This window comes from Marmota monax, unplaced genomic scaffold, assembly GCF_021218885.2.
Source record: "Marmota monax isolate L192 unplaced genomic scaffold, Marmota_monax_Labrador192_F-V1.1 WCK01_AAM20220418_F8-fsc00011, whole genome shotgun sequence".
Lineage (NCBI taxonomy): Eukaryota > Metazoa > Chordata > Mammalia > Rodentia > Sciuridae > Marmota > Marmota monax.
The window spans coordinates 17,415,799-17,441,270 of record NW_026693082.1 but is presented as its reverse complement, the minus strand read 5'-3'; the positions used below and the strand labels follow the sequence as shown (position 1 = coordinate 17,441,270).

The following is a 25,472-nucleotide window of genomic DNA, read 5'->3' as shown; positions in this document are numbered from 1 at the left end:
GAGCTAACCGAGGGGTCACAGAACCACCTAGCTGGCCCAGGAGTACTGCTTTTAAAATATATATATATATGGTTAGTTATGAACAAAATAGACAAGTTCTTATGGTGCTCATAATCTAATGTAGGGAAAGACAATAAATAAACTACAACTAAAACAAAACCAAGATATCAGGTTGTTTCAAATTTTATAGTGATACTTAATGACTTTTTTTCCCCTTTCTCTTATGATACTGGGAACTGAACCCAGGGTGCTCTACCACTCAGCTACATCTCCAGCCCTTTTAAGTTTTATGTTTTAGACAGGGTCTCACTAAAGTTGCTGAGGTTGACCTTGATATATATATATATATATATATATATATATATATATATATATATATATATATATATATATATATTTACTTTTTAGTTGTAGTTGGACACGATAGCTTTATTTTATTTATTTATTTTTATGCGGTGCTGAGGATTGAACCCAAGGCCTTGCTAGGCGAGCGCTGAGCCCCAGCCCCAGCCCCCAGGAGTGCTGCTTTAACTGGGGAGTGGGTGGAGAATTAGAGTCTGGCTTCTTTCCCCACCCTCTCAGGGGATCTGGGAGCAGGGAAGCCCAATTTGAAGAATGGATGAGGCTGGGGTAGGACATGCCCAGGGTAAAGGCAGTACAAACTACAACAGTTCAGGGTGAGTGCTGACGTCCGAGGACAAACAGCCAGAAGTAGCTTCAGCCTTTCATTGGAAAAGCCACTCTTTTTTTTTTAATATTTATTTTTTAGCTTTAAATGGACCCAACATCTTTATTTTACATTTATGTGGTGCTGAGGATCGAACTCAGTGCCTCAAGCATGCTAAGGGAGCCCTCTACCACTGAGCCACACTCTGAGAGGGGCTCCCCCCCACGGCAACCAGACAGCATCAGGACCCAGGAAGGAGGAGAACCTGCCAACACAAAACGCCAGGGGGCCGCCCCCGTGGAGGAGGAGGAATGCATTCTTTTAAACCAGCCTTCCAAACTGTCCTTTGCAACGCCCCCCTCCTGGCTGGTTAAAGATAGGATCACAGACTCTGGGGCAATCACATGATTCCCAGGAGTCAGAGTCCAGGCAGCCGGCAGAGGCCTGCGGTTGTTTTGCTCTGCCACAGCCTGGGTCACAAGGTTCTTACACAAATGTTGTGGCCCTTCCTTCCTCTTAGCCGATGATGACTCAGGATTTGGAAAGAAGCTCGGAGAACATTCGGCCAACAGGGTCATCCTGGGCACTCCTCAGGCAGCTTCTAGGTAACTCAGGAGCTGGGGGCAGACCTGACTCTGAAGTGCGGATAGTCACTCCAGGGCTCTGCATACCGACCCTGGGAGGTCTTTAGGAGGAACAAAGAAAGTCGTTGAGACTTGTGGCTTAATGTTGTGAAATCCATACATACATCTAATTGTATGGTCTCCCCAAACCTCACCAGAGAGATGACAAAGGGATTTAAACAAACAAAACAGAAGCCAAAATTCACAAGGGCAAAAAAGCAGAACATGAGCTCACAGACCAGAGACGGAAGCCAGCTGCTGGGTGTGTGGGGGGATCTCGATGGACCTCTCTGTGCCACACACAGGTCTAGGGCTGAAATTGTATTATCTCATCTAATCCCTCAAACTCTGGAAGTTTGTGCTCTAATTTTAGAGACAAGGCCCAGGGAGGTTCAATAACTTATCCCAGGTCCCATGGCAGCATCTGAACCTCTGTGGATGGGTGGCTCCAGGGACCATGATCTCTTTATATACTTCTGTGGATAGTCACTCCAGGGCTCTGTATACCGTCCCTGGTAGCAAAATGAGGAAGACTCAGAATTTGGAGTATCAGGGACTGCCACAACTTCTCAGAGCCCTTCCACTCGGCGTCGAGTGTGGTAGGAGGCTGCACACCCCAGGCAGTGGCCTGAGCGCCTCTGCAGGAGTCCTGGCCCACAGAGAGACCACAGTGACATCTCAAGGTCCCCCATGAAGTGCTGGCTCAACAGCCGTAGTGGCCACATCCAGGGCTCACATGGCTTTCTATCTGCTTTGAGAAACCTTCCTTTTTAAAATCTCTTCCATTTTTCCTATAGAATGTAAACATGGAGAAAAATTGGAAAAATAGATCAAGAATCAAATTGGTGGGGCTGGGGTCATAGCTCAATGGTAGAGCCCTTGCCTTGCACGTGTGAGGCACTGGGTTCGAACCTCAGCACCACATAAAAATAAAATAAATAAAATAAAGGTATTATGTGCATCTGCAACTAAAAAAGTTTTTTTTAAAAATCAAAGTGACATTAAGCTTCTTAATAACAGCAACACTGAAATCTAAAGGATAATGCAACAAAGCCTTTAATATTTCAAGAACCATTTGAAAAACAAAACTGCTATGATCTATAAATTAAAACTAATATCTATGAATCAATGCTGGTATAAATAAAAAGCTGAGTGACTAGATGAATGGAAAGAAAGAAAGAGCTCTACCTTACAAGAGAATTCCAATTGATAAAAGTAGAAGGGAAACAGAAAATCATCATTAGAACACGACAGTATTAATTTTTACAGGCAAGATTCATCAATGGATGATAAAATTATTTGGTGACAGTTTGAGGATAAACAAGATATTTGCAGTCTCAAAGTATATCCAGTGATATATTTATTAATTGTAGGAAAAACGGTGATATATTTATTAATTGCAGGAAGAATTATGGTGGAGAAACGCAGACCCACTTTAGCCACACGATCAAGGTCAGCATCGATTGTACGATGCATGGAGAAGGGCACATTGCCTCTGTGATATTCTTGCCCAGAATCCATAATTCAATGTAATCATGAGGAACTCAGTGTAATCATTAGACAAATCCAAAATCAGGGACATTTTGCAGAATAACTGCCAGTATTCTTCAAATGTGTCATGAAAGACAAAGACAGAGGACCTGTCCCAGATTAGAGGAGATTAAGACGACTCAACAACTAAATTTAGTGTGGGATCCTGGAAAAAAATAAAATGACGTTATTGGAAACACTTGTGAAATCCAATGTCTGTAGTTTCGTATACAGTAGTGTACCAACGTTAATTTTCTGTTTTGACAATTGTACTGTGGCTATGTGAGATGCGCATTCAATATAACTGTACTATTTTGGCTGCCTTTCTTTAAATCTAAAATTATTTCAAAATAAAAAGTACCAAAAAAAAAAACCTAAGGAAAATTTATTTTCAATCTAGAATTTTGTACCCAAATTATGAACTGGGAGGATAAAATAACCCTCAACTGTAAGGATAAAATAATGATGTTTTTCAGACATGCAAGAGCTCATGTACCCTTAATTAGAAAGCTACTGGTAGTCATGCTTCCTCAAAAGAATAAATCAAGGCAAAGACATGGCATCCAGGAAACATGGAACACACCACTAAAGGAAAGAAAAGGAATTTCCAGAACAAAGGCTATGCAGTCCTCCAGGCAATCAGTATACAGAGGTGCAAGAGGGTTACTGGTTCTCAGAAGAACAATGTTGAACAACCCATCAAAAATAATAATGGCGGGGCTGGGATTGTGGCTCAGTGGTAGAGCGCTTGCCTAGCACAGGCAGGACCCGGGTTCGATCCTTAGCACCACATAAAAATAAAGGCATTGTGTTGTGTCCATCTTCACCTAAAAAATAAATATTTAAAAAAATAATGGTTTACATATATATTTGATTAAATTAGTGAAGTTTTCAGTTTTGACAGCGTTTGGGATTGAATTATTGGTAAGTATGTTGGAAACCAAGCAAACAAACAGAAAAAAAGAGGCAATTATCAGCTCTTGGGAAAACAAAAAGTTATATGGCAAGCAAATATAACCATAGTATCCTAAGAGACTATGTTGTGAACTCAGCCACTTAATCATAATCAAGTAAATACTAAATACTCAAAATACCCATATTGAGAGGAGGAAAGAAGGGAAATATGGGTGTGAGTGGAGTATGAGAAATAAAAGTTAAATTCTTGTCTTTCAAGGTAAGAAGTAAGGAGACCACTGTCCAATGGGCTCCTGGTCTCAAGGCAAGATGCACCCTCTAGGTGTCAATCCCAGGGGAGACAGTGAAGAGGGTTGTGGCAGATGTAAAAACCCAGGGGGGGTTTCTTCCCTGCTGCCCTAGGCCAATTGGGGCGGGGGGGGGGGGGTACGGAATGGAAGTCAGCCAGGGCTGAGTGTGATCAAGGCTGAGGAGATGGAACAGTCAGATTAGGCTGGCTCAGGAAGAGATGTGCTCAGATTCCATCTTGGCAGGGGTCAGACTCCAAAGAGATGCCACTTGGGGTGGAGTGCAGCCACAGGTCAAGGCAGTTGACAGCTACCATGAGGTGGATTCTTGGTTTCCAATGTGGTTTCTGCAAAGCTCTGGTGCTGAAGGATGTGAAGAGCTGTTGACCTGAAAAGATAGTTCCATGGCCCAACAAGCTTGGGACATGTCTGGGACTGTGGGACATTTCAGAACTCTTCATAGGAGGATGTCAACAACAGGCAGGGGATATTGGCCAAGAGTGTTTAGTCGTGAGCATGAAACCCTTTCTGCACAGGGCAGAACACTGGATCATGAAGACCGTGGCAAAGCTGCATATTCAGAGCCTGTACTGCAGACTGACCCAAGCCCAAATAACCATGTGATCAGGACTAGGTAAGACAGTGTAGGGAGTGTTCATCAAACATGTGCTCATCCTCAAAGCTGCCTGTGCTGAGCACTAGAATGCATTTTGTGGATAAGGAGGCTGAAGATCTGGCAAATTCTACATGTTGCCCAGACTTCCTGTCAGGGACAGAGTGGTTCTAAAGCCCTGCTGAACAGCACAGCTGGACTCCAGTCTCCACCTGTCCTTCTCAGGCAGCTGGCTTCAGGTTCTGCTACCCATGTCCTTGGGCGTTGGGCAGTCTGCTCACCTTTGATTGCAAGGTTCTTCTTTGGTAGAAGGAAGATGGTAATCCTTGTCCACAGGGTTCATAGGATTAATGAGAGGTGTAAGAGGGTGCAATAATAGAACAAACAGAAAAGGCTTTGAAGTGCACTGGGAATGCAGGTGTGGCACTAATGACATCCAGTCCTTTCCCAGAAGCCCAAAGGCTTTGCATCCCAAAGCAATCACTTTCTTTAGCTCATTTGCAAACTGATTACGAAAAGGAAAAAGGCTTATAGATACGACAGTGGCTTTTTTTTTTTTTTAGTTGTAAATGGACACAATGTCTTTATTTTATTTATTTATTCTTATGTGGTGCTGAGGATTGAACCCAGGGCCCCACATGTGTGAGGCAAGTACTCTATCACTAAGCTACAACCCCAGCCCCAAGACAGTGACTTTTAAAGTGGACACTTAAAAAAAAAGGTGGGTGGGGAGCTTAGGGATAAGATTCATTATCTGGAAGCTTTGAACTCAGACCTTGGAAGAACAGATGCCCTCAGACCTCACCGCTGTCTGCCCTTCTCTAAAGGCTGCAGATGCTAAAAATACCCCGCCACCTGCTGCCCGCGGAAGCAGCAAATCACTTGCTGTCCAGCACCTGAATCCAGGCCAGGCCTGGCCTAACCACATACCCATTGGGTTACATTCGCTTCTTCCCACCCGGGCAGCTATCCACAGCCAGGGCTGAGAGTCACCAGGGCTGGAGGTTCTTGGAGGAAGAGAGCCAAAGTCAAAGGTCCTGAGGTGCTAACTGGGTGTGGGATGATCAGAAAGGAAGGTGTTACTAGGGGTAGTGGTGGGAGGCTGCAGGGACAGGGAAGTGGCTCCTGTGGTCACGACAGGCAACAGCTTTACTGTATAGAATTAGGTCATCTCAAAAATCCACAGATCAACCACCCAACTGCTGTCCTATTACCCCAGGCCACCAGGTGTCACTGTTACAAGGAGCATGCATACTCATGGTCAGATCCTGGGACGGGGACTAAATTTATGGAGATCATTCAAGTTGTGGGTGCTCAGGGACACATGGGGGAAATCCATTTCCTGCTTCCAGTTCTTATGAATTAGATCCCACTCCTGTGACCAAAATCAGTCCGACTTCCAAAGTATAGCCAAGAAATGCCCAAGATTGGCTCACCTTCACTTTCAACACAGTGCCATGAGTCAGAAATGAGAGGAAAGACAGAATTTTTAATTTACTCTTGGTTAAAACACATTGACAGCCACACATTTATGGTGAATGTAAAGTGGCATGTCACAGCATAGGGTTGATCACATCTGAAAACATGGGGAACGTACCTAGGGTGGGGGGAATACTGTATTACAAGGAACTGCTGTCCCACAACTACTTGATCCAATCAGTGAAAAATACAAACAGGACTAGGAAGCACAAAACCAGACACTGAGATTGAGTGGCTACATACGTATTCTTGGGTTAATTTTTGGGGAGCATGAAAACTTCACAAATGAAGTAATTTTCACAACTTTGCAGGCTCCTGGAAATGTCTAACTTAGCTTGGAATTCACTTTGAGTAAAAAGAGCACTTTTAAGTGGACTGGGACCTAGTTCACTGAAAAGCCACATGGCCTTGGGCAGGTGGTCTAAACCCTCTAAGCCACAGTTTCCTGGTGTATAAACTGAACTCTCTATGGCTCCTTCAAGCAGTGTAAGAGTCTAGGATTCCAGGTGTGGCCCTGAGAAGCTCCTGCGCATGGGGAAGGGAGATGTACAGAAATTACAATGTGATGCCATCCAAGGTCACCTCAGTGACACAGATAAGGACTTTGTGAATTTAGAGACCCTCCTTACTGTTACCTAGGGGTGGAGGGAAAGCTTCTAGAACTCATTTTTTGAGTTCTGGAAAGGCACCACCTGTTTCCAGGCCTATTTGAATACTCTCCATCCTACAACTGCAACATGATCAACATACCTGATCCTTTAAGAGCTGGGAGGCGGCCAACCAAATATTTAAGAAGTCAACTTGATCTGTATTAACATAAGCATCTAAGGAAGCTGGTTTCCAAAAACAAATGATAACCGCTACCAACCGACCTCTGTAAGTGTATGAATTCCTCAAGAATGAAGGATTTGGGGATGGGGTTGCAGTTCAGTGGTACAGTGCTTGCCTAGCATGTATGAGGCACTGGGTTTGATCCTCAGCACCATATAAAAATAAATGAAAAAAAAATAAAGGCATTGTGTCCATCTACAACTAAAAATTAAAAAAAAAAGAATGAAGGATTTTCTGTAGTGGGGAAGGGAGGCAGCTGGTGTACACGTACAGCCACTATTTACAGAATAGCAACTTTAAGACAAGGGACAGAGAGAGAGGAAGTTTGAAAGGATATTGAGTGTTTCTCTAGGAGTTACCCACCAGCTGTCAACACACATGTAGGAAAATGTTTGAAAAGTAGAAACGAAGTTTGTAATAGTGAGCCTCTATAAGGACATGAGGGTTAATTCTTTTTCTTTTCTTTTGTGGTACTGGGGATTGAACCCAGGGCCCTGGGCATGCAAGGCAGGCACTCTACCAGCTGAGCTACATTCCCAGCCCCTCTTTCCCTCTTAGATAGGGTCTTGCTATGTTGCCCAGGCTGGTCTCACACCTATGGGCTCAAGCGACCCTTCTACCTCAGCCTCCCCAGTGACTGGGACTACAGGTGTGCATCACCATGCCTGGCTTTATGTTTTTAATTTCTCTTAATTTTCCATTTTCAGCATTAAATGTGTATCAATAGTGTAATTTTTTTCAGTGCTGGGATCAAACTTGGGGCGTCACACATGCTGGACAGGTATTTACCACCCCCAATCCCTGAAAAAAAAATTTTTTTTGGTGCAAACATACTCTAACAGGGTAATACACCAAACTGTGATGAATCCTTTAAGGTCAATTAATGGATGTGATTTATTTCCTACAGTGAAGTAGTGGTGAGAAATGGACTATTGTTAGGTCTGGGGTCTGCAGGATTTCCAGGCAGAACTAGGAGCAGGGGAAAGAGAGAGAAAGTAAAGAGCCTCCAAGAGGCAGTGGGTTGAGAGGATTGGCCCAGGTGCCCAACTACACCTGCCAGGTGCTACCTATCACCTGGAGGGTGTTTACTTAAAATTAGAGATCTGCCCAGTTATTCTCTTTATAGTTGATTTCTCTTTAGAGTCAAACACCTAACAAAACAAACACAAAGAGGGCACATGTATTTTAATAATAATTAAAAATAAAGAAAAACACGGCAGGGCTGTAGCTCAGTGGTAGAGCACTTGCCTATCACGTGCAAGGCACTGGGTTCAAACCTTGGCACCACATAAAAATAAACAAATAAAATAAAGGCATTCTGTCCATCTACAACTACTTTTTTTTTAATAAAGAAACACAAAGGATGCTTCTCCAGACTTTTTTTTGCCTCCAACTAGCCTTTCTTTGACTAGGTTTTCTTTTGTAATTCTCACAGTGCAAGTTCCTCTTAGAGCCACCTAGTTATTTTAGGAGCAGTGGCGCTGACACAATCATATACAAGAAAACATCACGATGTAGACTGTTTTCAGGGGGGTGACGCTGACATCTGTCTCAACTTTATCTGGAGGCAGCGTTTGTAAGGCACATGAGAGCATCAACAATGCTGGAAAGGCACCACCTGTTTCCAGGCCTATTTGAATACTCTCCATCCTACAATATAAGCTATTCATCACCTGCTGCAAATTATTTTATATATTCATTAAAGCTTGCCTTCTGTGGCCTGTTCCCAGGCAACAAATGTGATGGGGGAGAATAGAGAAGGTACTGGAGAAAATGATCCTTAAGAGCCCAGGTAAAATTTAGACCTTAAATAAATTGAAATGGTCACCTCCTAGTAGCCGAAGATTCGGAGGCTCTAAGAGAAACCCTCTGAAAGTGGTGCCTTATTTCCTTAGTTCTAAGAAGCTATCAAGCATAAGATGTATTTTTGAAAGCAAATACCCACTGCCAACGAAATCATGACACAACTGAAAAATGCACCTTAATTTTTAAAAGGTTAAAATTGGGAGGAAAACCTCTCTTAGAATCAATGACATATGGCTTTTCCTCTGTCAGCCACACGTCCTCCCCCTGCCCCCAGTCTTCTTCACTGTCAGCCAGAGACACCAACCCTTCTCCCACCTCACTTAATTGTGAAAACATTTAGATCCGTCTCTGCTTGGCAGCAGAGTGTATCCTTTCCAAGTCCCCATCAGTCTATAATCTCCTTTTCTCTCCCATTCAATACTCAGCAAAACCCCGGTTTTTCAGGACTGCCGCAGGGCCTGCAGCCTATCGGTTTGCTCTCCTCTGTTTAACCCTGGATTGAGCTGGGTCAGCAGAGAGCAGAGGACTGGAAACAGTGGGTGATCCCTCCAGAGAGGTGCAGCCAGGCTCTCCCATCTGCATCCCCTGTCCATCCACAGGGAGGACGCGCCTGACACCTTGTTGTCAAGGACATAGACAGGGTCTTCATGAAGATCCACTGCAAACATTTTGGGGGGTTTCATACCACAAATCTTTTCTTTTCTTTTCTTTTTTGGTACTGCAGATTGAACTCAGGAACACCTGACCCCTGAGCCACATCCCCAACCCTATTCTGTATTTTATTTAGAGACAGGGTCTCACTGAGTTACTTAGTGCCTCGCTTCTGCTGAAGCTGCTTTCAACTCTCGATCCTCCTGCCTCAGCCTCCTGAGCCACTGGGATTACAGGCATATGTCACCTCGCCCAGATAGAAATCTTTTAAAAATAAACTTTTCAAGTTGAGGAGTAACATATATACTGAAAAACACACAATTTGTAAGCATATGGCCAAATGAATTGTCACAAATTATAACTACCGCTCAAATTAGAAAAAATGGAATGCTATCCACATCTCAGAAGCCCCTGCGTGACTTCTCCCCATCACTACCCGCACCTTCCTCCCACAGGCAAACTCTATCCTCATTTCTAACACCATCCATTAGACTTGCAGGTTGAGGACCCTTAATTCAAAAGTCTAAAAGCTGAAAAGATTGTGGAGCTATTGGATTTTCAGATGAGGAATGCTTACCCACAAAGTCTCTGCAAATTTTCCTCTGAAATCAGAGACACCCAACTCTGGTCCTAAACCTTTCAGTTAAGGGACGCTCAACCTGTTTTTGAAATTTACATAAATAGAACCACAGAGTATATATTCTTTTGGTCTGGTCTCTTCCACTTACCATTATGTGTGTGAAATTCTTCCGTGTTGTTTTGAGCAGCACAAGGTTAATTTTCTCTGTATACAATAGTCCATTCTATGAATAGACCATATGCCTATGTATGCATTTAGGTTGTGACCAGTTAGGGGTTATTATGAACAGTTGCTGCCATTTTGGTGCACTTATCAGCCATTTGTGTGAGGTCAGTATCTAGGAGTCAAATTGCTGGGTTACAGGGTACAGGTACTTGGTTAAACACCGAGAGATGACTCCCAGGTGACTACAGAGTGGACTCTCCCAAGGGAGACACCACCAGTAAGGCCACCCCTGGGACTACTCAGCCCACAGACCCTTTATTCCTCCTGCCTGTTGAACACCTGGAGTATGAATGCCAAAACCCTCACGTCTGCATGACTTCACTTATCAGTACAAAAGGAGGGGGAGAGAGGAGGGGTTTATATTGACACCCAAAAGGGACTATTGAGACCAAAGAGGAAGCACCAGGTTTTTCTGGAATAAAGAATTAATGTAACACTCTCTACAGTACTCTATAATAGTTGGCTTTATTAATGTGGAACAATTAATGCCAGCCATAAAAGAAGGTATAATTCAATGTGATTATTACAAGTTACAATTTATTTCCCTCTGCTTTTTTTTTCCTCCAGTGCTAGGAATCAAACCCAGGGCCTTGCACATGCCAGGCAAGGGCTCTACCACGAGCTACCCCCACCCCCAGCCCCCAGCCCTCTCTTTTTCTTAAACTTCTATTTAATTAATAACAACCACTATTACAACAACGACAAAAACTTAGCACCTTATGACCAACTTGAAACAGGCTGTTCAGGAAGAGCAATGAAAAAAGAAAGCAGAGACTGGAATGTTCGCTCCATGCTGGCTCATCGGGCAGTGTTGGTGGCTTTGAAAATTCACCGCAACTTCTTCCCTAAGCTGGTTCCTTTGTGATGCATCCTCCTGAGCTCTACCCACGACTGCCACAGTAGCAGTCCTGGGATCAGAACCCACACCCCGTTAAAGAACACGAGATAGACCCAAAAGTGGAGCCAATCGTCGGTGTCGAGGTTGGGGCTTCCGATGAGCCACTCTGGGGAGAAGGTCATCCAGTCACCGTACAATTCACACACGCACAGCGTAATCTGTAGGAAATGCCTGCCCCAGGGAAGAAGCAAGGAGTCAAACTACAGCTCAGCACCGCTCACACCCTGGATTACGACATTCCTTCTTTAAGGGCAGCATCGATGCAGCCTGTGCTACAGAAAAGCTCTCTGAAGCTGGACCCCGCTGGGTTTTGTGTAGTGCTCCTTTGATGGGCACGTCAAAGCCATAGGTGCAAAGACTCGGTCCTGCCTTGGAGAAGCTGCCTTGCCCTTTCTAGCAGATCATTCTCAGTGAATAAGGACTCTTAGGTCTCTTGGACTATTCTGAAGAAGATTTAAGGCCCAGCAAAGAAAGATCTGAAGGTGAGTCTCGTCATGAGACACAATTTCACCTGTCAAAAAAGGGGGCAATAATAGTCTCTTCCTCAGAGTATTGTGGAGACTAAATGAGATACATAGATAATGGCCGAGCACTGTGTCTGGCACACGGTATGCAAGGATTCTGTGTCTCTCAGATAACAAACGCAGGGGTGCATGTGGTACATTTGCAACCATGGTCCTGGGTCCAAAATATGGTAAGGCACCAAGGAGAAATTTAATTTTTATTGTCAACTATTGCTATAAAATTGGGTGAGAAAAAGTAAATTAATGACCTTGGAGTCCCCTTTCAAATCTGAGGCTTTATGATTAAATTTTAAATGATACTTCTTCAATATCAGAGAGTAGAAACTGTAGTGCAATTGTACCAATTTGACATTGTTTGAGGGCATCATCCCCGGGACTGCCCTCTATTTACCCAGGTCACTTTGTCTCTCAGAAGTAGAGAACAAAAGGGAGGGAAGGAGGAGAATTAGAGCCTCAGAGTCTGCTCAGAGGACGGGTAATTACTCCTCCTCCTCCTTCCACTTCCCCAACCCTCCCCAACCTGCTTCTAAAAAGATCTCTTATTTATCTTTTTGGTATGAGAGACTGGACTCAGGGGCACTTTACCACTGAGCTACATGCCCAACCCTTTTTATTTTTTTTCAGACAGGGGCTTGCTAAATGGTTGAAGGTTTTGCTAAATTGCTGAGGCTGGCCTTGATCCTCCTGTTTCAGCCTCCTAAGTCACTGGGATTATAGGTATGCACCACCACCCTGGTCTCCTATTTATCTTACATGTCTAATTCAGAAATATATAAAAGAATTTAATTTATGTCAAGTGAGAAGAGCTTTCTAGAATGATTTGGGGAAAGGGGGGAAATATTACCCTTTTATCCTCCAAAATATTGGTAGCCAATCAGCCAACACTGTTAACACTACTCTTGCTTTCCTAGAGATAGGGTCATTACCAGAATTTTATTTCTCTTACTTTTAATTTTTTTTTCTATACCAGAGATTGAACTCAGGGGCGCTTAACCACTGAGCCATATCCACAGCCCTTTTTTTATATTTTATTTAGAGACAGGGTCTCACTGAATTGCTTACTGCCTCACTTTTGCTGAGACTGGCTTTGAACCTGCGATCCTCCTGCCTCAGCCTCCTGAGCCACTGGAATTACAGCTATGAGCCACTGTGCCTGACTCTCATATTTTTTATTTTGAATGGTCCCAAATTATCCCCGTGTACTATGACCGTCATTTAATTTGTATTCTACTTTTTATCTTACAAATAAATTTGGTCACAACCTGCTCCAAATGTCACTTTGACACTGGGGACAGACATCTCCTCTTTTTGAAAGGATAGAAGAACACTTACCGATAATATTTCTCTTTGACTATGGCATAAATGAGGAACAATGCTAGAAACCCATCCAGGACAGCAGTCAGAATTTCCAAAGACACAATGGTTGGATCAAAATAAAGCCATCTTGCATCAGCTTTGCCATATTCTTTCCCTAAAGGTAAAATACCTGTTGTTAGTCATCTGGCAAACACTTTTTTTTTTCATGACAGTTAATGAAAATGACCCCTTTCCCTAAAAAAGGAGATCAAAAGAATACTTGCTGTTCTCTTTACATTCTTCACAACAACATAATAACGATATGTTATAGTTGTAAAATAATTTAGTTTCCAAAGTGACTGCACAAATGACCCCTCTCTACCCTTGAGCCTTTATAAGTAACAGAATTCTGTATTAATCCAACATAGTCAGTCTTTAATAATGATCTGTGTAGGTGCATTGTAATTCCTTATTTCAATATTTCAACATAGCTGGGTACAATGGTGCACACCTGTAATCCCAGCATTGGAGGACGAGGCAGGAGGATTGCAAGTTCAAAGTCAATCTCAGCAACTCAGTGAGGCTCTAAGCAACTTAGTGAAACAGGGCTGGGGATATGGCTCAGTAGTTAAGCATCTCTGGGTTCAATCCCCAGCACCCCCCCAAAAAAAGAGGAGTTCTGATATCTTATTGGTCTAAGCCGTGCAAACCTCTAGAGAGTCTCATAATGGTCAGAGGAAGGATCCCTTAGGGCCAGGCAAAGGTCTCTCATGAAAAGCTGTCCTGAAGGAAAAAGGACAATAAACAGGGTTCTCTATTTAATGAGATAACACACAAGATTATCTGCTAGGAGGTCCCCCATAAGGCCATGCCAAGTCATCCAGCCCGTCCTTAGCTGACCCGATTCTGAAATAACTGTTCTGAGGGGAAAGCAATGGAACACTGACAGGAAAAGTTTCCCCCTGAATTTACGCGTATATGACAGGTGAGGTGAATCAGCCAGGGCAGCCCACTTCTAAGGAAATGTCACTTAAGTAAAATTCCAGTGCTTTAGGGACCAAGAGATGAGTGGGTATCAGACCTTAAAAACCAAATGACTCCAAGCCACCATTCATTCCCTCTTTAACTCAACAACTCTCCTCTGGGCTCCTGGGAGGCTCTGCGCTAGGCCTGAGGATGCAGCAGCAACCAGGACGCCCGTCTGCCATGCGAGACGCACACTGGAGAGCAACACCTGCAGAGAGTGATGGTCAGAGAGGGGACCCGCACCAAAGAGAGGGATAAGGGGCAATTCCCTAGACAGGATGTTCTGATCACTTCCTGTCACCTTGCTGGGAAGGAGGGAGTCCCACTTGGTGGGTCATAGAGATGGCCAAACACACCTGGCGCTGGCCATTAGGAGTCCCATTCCCTCAAAGCCTGGGCAAGAGTCACTGCCCAGTCTTTAGGACCACATGGAGGGTCACCTGGGAACACAGTGAACTTCCAGGGGCCATGGAAGCAGGCGTGGTAGTGACAGGAAGGTGGGTTATGTCGCGGTTCCCCTGAGAGGGTGGCGATTGGCTTGTCTGAATAGTTCTGTGGGCTGGCGGGAACTGAGCCCTAGGGAGAGGCAGGCAAGACAGGGTTCCCGTGGTCAGGAGGGCCGCTGGCTCGGGAAACTCCTCCAGGAGGCACAGGGGGTGGGGGCCTTGCAATTTGGCCCTTGGAGGCCCTTGACTGATGTTGAGGCACAGAGTATGGAATTTTGATTTTAGGCCTTACGCCACCAGGGGTACCTCTGACACGGGTGAGGGGTAAGAGCGCTTCAGGGAGGAGCATGCACACCGGCCCGGGGCTGAGAACAGATGTCTGAAAGAACAGAGGAGCGGGCAAAGCTAAGAGGTCACTGTGAAGAGCTGGTGACGAAGGCGGGCTGCACGGTGCCAGCCCTGCTCTCCCCATCCTCGGCTTCTCCTCCTGTTGTGAACTTTGACCTCTCCTTGGCAGTTAAACCAAAGGGCAAACAGCAGCCAAGAGCACAGTGACCTGGTCATTCCCTTTATTTTGTGATTGACAACTGGGCTTAGTCAGAGGCTTAAAGGGAAAGATACCAACTGATGGCCAGAGGAGGTTTCCCTTAGCTGAGCCACTGCTGTGTGCTGACCAAGTGGAGATGAGGACATGGTGCGGGTCCTCATGTGCACAGCTGGCCTACAGCCTCTGAAGCCACGGGCAGTACACGGGACAGTGCCTGGGAGATCCTGGCCCAGACCCTCTGAACCAGAATCTGAATTTGAGTAAGACTGCCAGGTGACTTTGTGCACTGTGGGGTCTGGGAAAAAGTCCTCACTTTTTACTTGCATGAAAATAAAGGGCACCTTCATTAAAGTTTTTACTTCTTTTTTTTGTATACAATACCATTATTATTATTATTATTATTATTATTATTATTATTATTATTAGGATTGAACCCAGGGCTTAGTACATAAAAGGCAAGCACTCCACCAACTGTGCTATATCCCCAGCCCTTATTTCATACATGTTAGGCAAGTGTTCTGCCTCTGAGCATCAATTTTATTTATTTTTAGGTGCTGCACCTCACACATGCAAGGCAAATGCTCTACCACTGAGTCACAACCACGCCCCGAGTTTTTACTTCTCTGAGGTGAACAATGTAAGTGTCAAGATGACTGAGAAAGACTGTGGCTGGCATTCCCACTTCACAGGATTAAGCCAAATTCGAGTGATTTACTTTCTCTGATGGCTGAGCAGCCAGGGCCAGAGGTGGTCACATGGCTTCTGACAAAGGGGACCAGAGAGAGGCTCACCAGAGAGGGGCAGGGACTCAATGTGGATCCTAAGCCTCTGGGCTTCACCAGGCAACATCAATTGAGGGTGAATGCAAAGGCTCACCACCAACTGCTCGGCTGCTTCAGCTTGGCCCTGGGACCTAAGCGGCAGGACTCAGGGGCTCAGAGTCCTCCACTGCAGGGGACACGAGGCCGCAGAGAGGCCACATTTTGTCTTCAGAAGCACTAACCAACTCAACTCTCTGGAGGCTTTCTAACACTAGGCGAGAACAGCAGCCCCACAGGGACCCAGGGCCGGAGGAAGCGATGTCAAAGACGCGAAAGAAAGATGGGCGGGTGGAGCCCAGCGGTGCCCCTGGTGTAGAGTGCCAGGGTCTGATCCCAAGCAAGCAAGCAGGCAAAGCCCAACAACCAGTCACAGACGCAAAATCCGAAAGCAGTTACCCCGAGCAAGGCAGGGTGGCAAAGATGCTGCTGCAGGGCTCATTTATTTGCCAGTATTGGCACAGTTCATGCAGGGAAGCTGGCACTGACTGGACGCCGGCTGATGTCCAGTGGGCAGGAAGAAGATGCGGAAAACCTGTCAATAGCTTAGCAGGGTGGGAGGAGTCCGAGAAAGTATAAGAATACAAATGGAGATGTACAATAAAAAGAAAGTTGATATATATATATATATATATTTTTGGTGGGGGGTTACTGGGGATTGAACTCAGGGGCACTCAACCACTGAGCCACATCCCCAGCCCTATTTTGTATTTTATTTAGAGACAGGGTCTCACTGAGTTGCTTAGCACCTTGCCATTCCTGAGGCTGGCTCTGAACTTGCGATCCTCCTGTCTCAGCCTCCCAAGCTGCTGGGATTACAGGCGTGCACCGCTGTGCATGGCTTGCCCTCACATTTTTAGTTACACATCTTTACTAAGATGTAATTCACAGCCCGCACAACTCCCCTGTTTAGACAGGTTTTATTATAGTCACAGATTTGAATCAACGCAGTCTAACTTGGAAAAAAGAAACCCCCGCCCATTAGCAGTCATTCTTCACTTCCCCCAACTCTCCCACCCCACACCCGCAGCCCTCAGCAACCATTCGCCTATTATCTGTTTCTACAGAGTCACCCACTGAAATGGAATCCTGCAGTAGGCATAGGGGCCTGCATTCTATTGACAGCCACCCTTGCAATTAATGTCCTCTGACATTTCAAATGCAAATATTTTTAATTACTTACATAAAGAAGCAATCAAGCCCTCGGAATCAGCAACATTTCCTACCAAGGAAAAGTAGACAAAAGAGCCTTCCTAGAGAGAAGAAAACGAAGACATGCTCTGATTTAGCACCACAACCAGGGGATGGCACCACCGGACACTGCGCAGTGGCCGGCCTCCCCTCCCCTCCCCTCCGCTCCGCTCCCCCCCATCCCCCATCCAGGGTCCACCTCCTGGTCAGCAGCCTCTGAGACCACACCATCACAGCCTGGGGGGGGGGGGGGTGAACCTTGAGCCTGACTACCCCGCCCTTCAAAAGGAGTAAGTCCAAAGCTAATGTACAATAAATGTCAGCTTCAACCACTAGCATAATGAAATCAGAGGTGTGTGCTTCTATGGGAAAAATAAGTGAACATTTACACAAAGAAAGTGCTTCACTGTTGTAATAAATAGATAAGCTCTTTAATTATTCCAGGGATCTTAAATCTTTAAGAAAAATCACACAGCAGTTCAATTTTTTTTACCCCCCCCAAAAAAAAAAAAAAATCCAAGCTGTCTCTTAACAAAAATGGCAACTGAATGTCTATAAGAATTGAGTTTTTTCCCCTTGCCCTAACTCCCTGCATCAGGACAACTTTAGGAAGACTTAAAATGTTTTCAGGCTTTCTCTTGGCATTGAAGTGATGAAATATCTACAGTTATTGAGCATTTCTCCATCACTTAAGTGCATCTTTGCCTAAGCTTTTTAAAAAAACAAACAACTAGAATTCACTGGGACATCATGTTGCTTGTTTAAATGATTTTGTTGCTGTCAATATAAATTTTTTCCCCATTTCTTTTTATATTAATTTATACTGGGGATTGCACCCAGGGATGCTTTCCCACATCCATCCATCCATTTATTTATTTAGCAGTACTGGGGATTAAACCCAGGGGTGTTTTTACCACTGAGCTATAGCCCGAGCCCTTTTAATTTTGAGACAAGATCTCCCTAAATTGCTGAGGCTGGCCTCAATCTTCTGATCCTCCTGCCTCAGACTCCTGAGTCCCTGGGATTACAGACATGTGCCACCATACCCAGCTCTTGTTTCTTTTTATCAAAGCAATCACTTATTTGACATTAAAACCACCTTTGCTTCTCTTCTGCTCACTTTCAGTACCACTTCCACTTTCAGTACCACTTCCTAGATTTACCACTTTCAACCATTTCTGTCCATTATCTTCCTGATTATGTATTTACACTGATATTTCCTTAGACTGCTCATTCTGAAAAGTTGTTGAATTCATACCACCTCCCCTCTCCTTTCCAGGTTTTCCACTTTTTGATAGCTGTGTCATTCTTCAATTAGTTACCCAAATGTGTAACTTAAGTCATAAACTGGACCTCGGCTCATTCACTCATCAACGTGGCAGTTTCCTGACTTCCTACCACGTAACAGGATCACAACACCCACCCCACACTCCTTCCCTCTTCCCATTTCTAACTCAACTTCTGTCCACTTTGTATGGACATTATGGAGATTAGTTATATTTCCATTATGGTTACGTAAACATATTTATCCTCCTGTTTCATCCATCAGTGGATTCTAAAAGTTGAAAAGCATTCAATAGCATTTACAATATTGTAATTATAGAAATATCATTCACTGCAGTGGGTCACAATTTCCAGAGATCCAGAACCGATTCCAGTGTCACTTAAGAATAACTGCAAATGGAATATACTTAAATTTTTTAAAAATATTTTTTAGTCATAGATGGACACAATATCTTTATTTATCTTTATGTGGTGCTGAGGTTTGAACCCAGTGCTACACCTATAATAGGCAAGTGCTCTACCACTGAACCACAACCCCAGCCCCCTAAAAAAAATTTTTTTGTAGATGGACAGAATGCCTTTATTTTATTAATTTTTATGTGGTGTTGAGGATCAAACCCAGGGCCTCATACCCTTTGCCACTGAGCCCCCAACCCCAGCCCAATACTTTCTTACTTTATGAATGTCTCAAAATCATGCTATGTATTAGTCTGCTGTACATTTGGGCCATGACTTATTTTTAACCTATTTTTGTTTATCCTAAAGTTTGTAATTGCCCTTTTTTTTCTTTTCTTTTTTTTGGGGGGGTGGATGGGGGTACCAGAGATTGAACCCAGGGGCACTCAACCACTGAGCCACATCCCCAGCCCTATTTTGTATTTTATTTAGAGACAGGGTCTCACTGAGTTGCTTAGTGCCTTGCTTTTGCTGAGGCTGGCTTTGAACACATGATCCTCCTGCCTCAGTCTCTCAAGTGCTGGGAACTGCTGGGATTACAGGCGTGCACCAACTGTGCCCAGCTTTTTTTTTGATTGAGAGAAGAAACTTATCTCTCCAGCTCATGAGTATTTCTGTTTCTTACCTGTATTAACCTCTGTTAAACAGAGATTTTAGAGCTGGTTTGTATTTTCTTGATGTTCTTTGTCACTTAACTGATAAACACGGTTTATCTAAAGATATATAAAAATTATATCCCTTAAAGGATATTTATTCATATATGAAGTAAATAACAGTATTTTTACACAAGTAAGTTTTCTCTAGTTTCCTTATTTTGTAAAACTTTATTTTCACCAGCCCATTTTTTATTTTTAGCATTAGCCAGAGTGAAAAACCCACGTTACTTCCTTGGCTTGGCACAGGAACTTTCTAGACAAAAGTACCACTGTTCTGGCCAGCAGGGGTGATGGGGCCGGGCTGAATCTGACCCTTCCTAGGCCTTAGTCCATCTTTCTATAAAAGAAGGACTTGCTAAAATTAGATTGTGGATCTCATCCAAAACCTAGATGTGACTTCCACTAGCAACCTCTTTCCCTGGCCCACGAGCCAAACATGGATTCTGACACTTGGTTACGGACCCTTCCTTAGAAGCAACTGAGGGTAGGGGCAAGATGGAGAGAGACCTGGAAATTACTAACATGTAGGGACCTGCGAGTAGAGAACAAATCTGTTCTCTTTAATCCACCGGTTGAAATTTTACTCAGTTTTCTTTCTTTTTTTAAAAAATATTTATTTTTCGGTTGTAGTTGGACACAATACCTTTATTTTTATTTATTTATTTTTATGTGGTGCTGAGGATTGAACCCAGAGACTCGAATACGCTAGGCAAGCGCTCTACCACTGAACCACAATCCCAGCCCCAAAATTTTACTCAGTTTTCAATCTCAGCCCAAACCCACTTAATTTTTTAAATTTTTATTTGTTCTTTAAGGTATACATGACAGTAGAGGGTATTGTGACATATCATACACACAGGGAGTATCACTTCCCATTCTTGTGGTTGTACATGATGTGGAGTTACATTGGTCATGTATTCATATAAGAACATAAGAAAGTTATGTCCAGTTCATTCTACTGTCTTTCCTATTTCCACCCCCCAGCTTCCCTTCATTCCCCTTTCTCTAATCCAGTGAATTTCTACCCCATGACACACACTTATTATGAGTTAGCATCTGCATATCAGGGAGAATATTTGGCCTTTGGTTTTTTGGGACTGGCTTATTTCACTTAGCATGATAATCTCCAGTTCCATCCATTTACTGGCAAATGACATAATTTCATTCTTCTTTATGGCTGAGTAATATTCCATATATATGTACTATATTTTCTTTATCCATTCATCTGTTGAAGAGCATCTAGGTTGGTTCCATAGCTTAGCTACTGTGAATTGTGCTGCCATAAACATTGATGTGGCTACTTCACTGTAGTAGGCTGATTTTAAGTCCTCTGGGTATGTGCTGAGGAGTGGGACAACTGGGTCAAATGGTGGTTCCATTCAAAGTTTTCAGAAGACTCTCCATACTGCTTTCCAGATTGGTCGCACCAATTTGTAGTCCCACCAGCAATGTATGAGTGTACCTTTTCCCCACATCCTCGCCAACATTTATCGTCAAATCCTCCTTATTCTAAGAAATTTCCCAAACTTCTTGTGAGGATAAATTTCTCACTCCCCTGTAACTCCCAGGTCACTAAATTAGTTTCTACAATCAACTGCTATTTGCTGCTTATGCATTTTCAGCTCCCATTAGATCACATATCTCTGGTGTCTGGTGTGTTGTTATCGCCATCTCAGAATCCTAAAGAACCTAGGAAGATTTTCGTGTTCAATGTTTGTTAATTTTGAAGTAATGACAAGTTCACACCATGAACTGCCTACAAAGTGGGATGCCCTGTTGAGGCTTTTAGAATGCACTGTATATGTCTTACTATATTAGTGTCCTAAACAGTAATATATAAATATATATAACATATTTTCATATAAATACATATATATGTTATAATGTTTTAATGAATATATTCGTGCTTTCAACTGTGATCAGATATAACCTTCTCCAGGAAGTAGATTTTTTTAAAGATAACTTTATTTATTTATTGTTTTACATGGTGCTGGGGATTGAACCCAGGTACCCAAACGTACTAGGTGAATGCTCTACCTCTGAGCCCCTACCCCAGCCCCAGGAAGCAGATTTTACCGATTCTTTTGATGGAAGGTAGGTGCCCCTCTGTTACGGTTTGGGTATGAGGTTTCCCCCAAAAGCTCTTGTATTAATGCAGGAATGTTCCAAGATGAAATAACTGGATTATGAGCGCCATAACCTAATCAGTCCATTCTAATTTGAACAGACTAACTGGGTGGTGGTACTGTCACCAAGAGGGGTGTGACCCAGTTGTCCCACTCCTCCCTGTGACCCCCCTCCCTTCCGTCTGCTTCCTGGCTTCCAGGAAGAGACCAACACTCCTGAACCAGGCCCTCCCACCATGATGTGCAGCCTCACCGTGGGCCCAGAGCAATGGAGTCTGCCATCTATGGACTGAGACCTCTGAAATCGCGAGCCTCAAATAAACTTCCCTTCCTTGAAGTTGTTCTTGCTGGGTATTGTGGTCACAGTGAGGAAGAGCTGACTAAGACACCTTCCTGCACCAAAACCGACTTCCTCATTCCTTCCTCCAAACTGCCAGTTCTCTTGGGGCAAATGCACGATTCACAGGACATGTAATAAGTGCTAACTAAAATAATAAGAAATAAAAGGAAGGGACGGGATAGAGAACAAGAGGTTTTTTTGTTTTTTGTTTTTTTGTTTTAGGCAACAAATATTCCACTTAAAAATGGGGCAAGAGAGGATTTCACCAAAAAGGATATATGGATGGCAAATACACACATGAAAAGATGTTCAATAACATTAGCGGTCAGGGAGATACAAATGAAAACCTCAATGAGGACTCGCCCTATCACTGTCAGAACGGTTTACATAAAAAAACAATGGACTTTTACAGAAAAGAGGTTTTTTAGCATATGGCTCTGGAGGTCCAGGAACATCGACTCAGCTCTGGCAGGGGCCTCCTGGCTATATCACAACATGGAGGATGGCATGAGAGCAGCAGCAGGTGTGAGAGGGAAAGATCACAAAGTGAGAAGGAATTCAGGATCCAAAAATTGCTCTTTTTTTTTCTTCCGGGGATTGAACTCAGGGGCACTTGACCACTGAGCCACATCCCCAGCCCTACTTTGTATTTTATTTAGAGACAGAGTCTCACTGAGTTGCTTATCACCTCATTTTTGCTGAGGCTGGCTTTTTGGCTGGCTTTGAACTCACGATCCTCCTGCTGCAGCCTCCCTGGCCACCGGGATTATAGGTGTGCACCACTGCACCCGGCCTAGACTTGCTCTTTTTTGTAACACTCCACTCTCCTAAGAACTCACTAACTTCTCAAGATCAGCATCTGTCCCTTCCTGGGTGATGCCCCTGTGACCTAATTACCTTGCACTAGGCCCTAATTCTCAAAAGATTCCTCCACCTCGACACCACCACGTTGGGGACCAAGCTTCTACCACACGGACCCTTGGGGAGACAGGCTGAAACCACATCCAAACCACAACAGTACCGACACGCAGTGGCCTAGGCCACTCCATGAGCAAGATCCTGCTAAGGTCAAAGCCCTGGGTAAAGCAGGGCAGGGGCCACTATCCCAGGAACCTGAGAATGAGATCTGTCGATGCACCTTGGAGCAAAGGGTCGGTGGTGAATCTTGAGTGGCTACTCTCTCGTTGCCCAGTAACCTCCTCTTGTCTTCAAAGCCCCAGTGAATCCTTCCCTCCTTCATGCCACCTCCCGACCTGGCCAGAGTCCCATCACTCACTCACTAGGCTGAATGACAACCCTGTGTCCCTCTGTCCAACGCCTCCACTACTGAAGCTCCTTGAAGGCAGCCCTGTATGGATGACACCAATAAACACCACACACAAGCCCTGGCTGATTCTCCTCACTTTGCACAGCTATTCTTGAACTAGTAGCCTTTGTTGGGTCACCTAATTTCTTTGTCCTCAGTTTTTTTATAAGCTACAACAGAGATGGGATGGGTCCTGGAGGCATAGTTTGCAAAGATCCTTGGCTAAGCCATTCACTGTGTGGAGAAAACACTTTATACCATAGGGGAAGGGGAGCACTGCAGACCCCCGGCAGGGCTGGTGGGCCTGTGAGGACCGGCACTGTCTAAGGCAGATCCCGCTTTCCCTCGGTGGTAGGGGGGTTCTTCATAGGGACCCTGCCCTTATGTTTTCCATAAAAAGGGAGCCAAACAGGTCCACAAACACTAGGTTTCTCTCTTCATACAGTAGGCAACATGCTCAACTATTTGATTCTTCCCTCAAAACAACTCTGAGGGCTTGTGATCCTTCCCGACAAGATCAAACTTGTTTACCCCTGTATTCGCTTTTTGTTACCAAAACTAAATATCTCAAAGGGGAAGGAAGGGAAGGGAGGGGGTCAGAAAGACAGTGGAATGAGATGACATCATTACCCTAAGTACATGTATGAAGACAAGAATGGTGTGACTCTATTTTGTGTACAACCAGAGAAAAAAATTGCTCTATATGTGTAATACGAATTGAAATGCATTCTGCTGTCATATATAACAAATTAGAATAAATAAGTAAGTTTTAAAAATCTGAGATGGGCTAACTTTAGAAGAAAGAGGTTGATTTTAGTTCAAAGTTTGGAGGCAGGACCTCACCCCATGACAAACAGTAAAGTACAGGGTGTGTATGGAGGAAAGTTCACATCTCCAGTCCGAAAGCAGAAAGAGGGAGGGCCAGGCTTGGTCCTTTGTGACAACCTTTTGTGAGAAGTGCTGAGGGACTGCACAAAAACTACCATAATCCCTTTTGAGGGCAGCAGTCCCAATGACCCAAGGACCTCTCAGTAGGCCCCACCTCTTAAAGACTCCACCACCTGCCAATACCAGCACCCTGGGGACCAAGCCTCCAACCCATGCACCTTCGAGGGACACCTAAACCATAGCAGCCCTCAGCATGGCTCACAGGGAGTCCTGAAGCACTCCCCCACAGGAGGACCTTCAGAGGAAAGTCAGAAAAGTGGGGAATGCCAATATCAAAGTTCCAGCTGATCTCTGAAAGGCTCTGTGATTTCAGGTTGGCCTGATCTGACGCCAAAGAACTCAGGAGAGATGAAAACCAGCAGACACAGGCCAGCTGCTGCAGGCTGCCCCAGTGCAACTCCCTCTCCAACAGCCCCAGACTCACTTCAAAACCTAAGGCACTGGAGGCAGAGCTGCAGAAGCAGACAGCTATTAGGGTTCTAAAGAGTCCTTGGGGGCTCCTGAACCAGATCTGTTCTAACCACACAGACACTCGGAATGGAAAGCATTAGTTATTATGTGCCAAGGGCCAAAATTATCTGTAGAATTGCAAAGAATGGAGGCAGATACAGTTCTTCCCGTGGATTCATACTTTATTTTAATGAACTATAAAAGTACTTTGTTCTTTCCCCTTCAAAGTTATTTCTAGGCTCTGGAGCATGAAATTTGTATTGACTTGCGGAATCGACATGGAAGGCTATTGTGGGGCTCTGAACAGGAGCTGAGCACCCCCACTTGGCCTTGAGTAATGGGGGTGTGGAAGTGGCATCCAGGAAGTGCGAGGCAGGTGGGCCTCACCTTCGCTGGGTAAGGAAGCACAGCTCTGGGGGTGGGTGTCACCCCGTGTTTGGTGTGACACAATCCCCTTGCCTTATTTGGGTGCAATTTCCTATTGAATGTCTCCCCCCTAAATAAAAACGGGGCTCAGGGTGGGCTCTCTCTGTGGCCTCTTGCCTCCCTCGTTCCCCTTTCCCTTCAGCATGGGAGCTGAGGCCTCAGAGCTGACCTTGAACCCCAAAAAGGTATTTCTGTATTTGTGTGGTCTTGTCGTTGCCAGCCCCATTCACGGGGAGTGACCCTGACACCATCACGGGGGGGGGGGGGACGTGGGTGATAGGTTATCAGCTCCATTAGCCTCTGATCATAGGGTCAAGTCCCGCCCTCTGGGACTAAGTCACGGGTGAGCTCTAAGGTTCAGATGCAAGATGCGTGGTACCCAGCAAGGGCCACGTGTAGGGTGTTGCGATAAGCGGGAAGGCAGAACCTGGAGAGGTGTAGATGTGAGAGAAGTGTGGGAATGCGGAGATGAGCTGGAGCAAGAACAAGCACTGCTCACGTTCTAGCACAGTCCCAGAGATGGGTAC

The 25,472-nt window shown here is 44.5% G+C and overlaps 1 protein-coding gene across 6 annotated transcripts in view; it reads right to left on the bottom strand.

The window, feature by feature from the left end:
* Positions 1-25,472, bottom strand: part of Ebpl (EBP like) — an 84,023-nt gene that overhangs the window by 49,391 nt on the left and 9,160 nt on the right. For 5 of the 6 annotated variants that reach the window (XR_009227764.1, XR_006853849.2, XR_006853851.2 and 2 more), the window contains exons 2-3: positions 16,946-17,015; positions 12,962-13,100 (exon numbers count right to left, since the gene is read on the bottom strand). Coding sequence is in view for 3 of the 6 variants with exons in the window: in XM_058582557.1 (XP_058438540.1) it covers positions 12,962-13,100; positions 16,946-17,015 (209 nt within the window). In the remaining 3 variants the exon portion in view is untranslated. Of the gene's footprint in view, positions 1-10,653; positions 11,277-12,961; positions 13,101-16,945; positions 17,016-25,472 lie in introns of those variants that run through there. The other variant, XM_046454201.2, reaches the window with a different exon arrangement.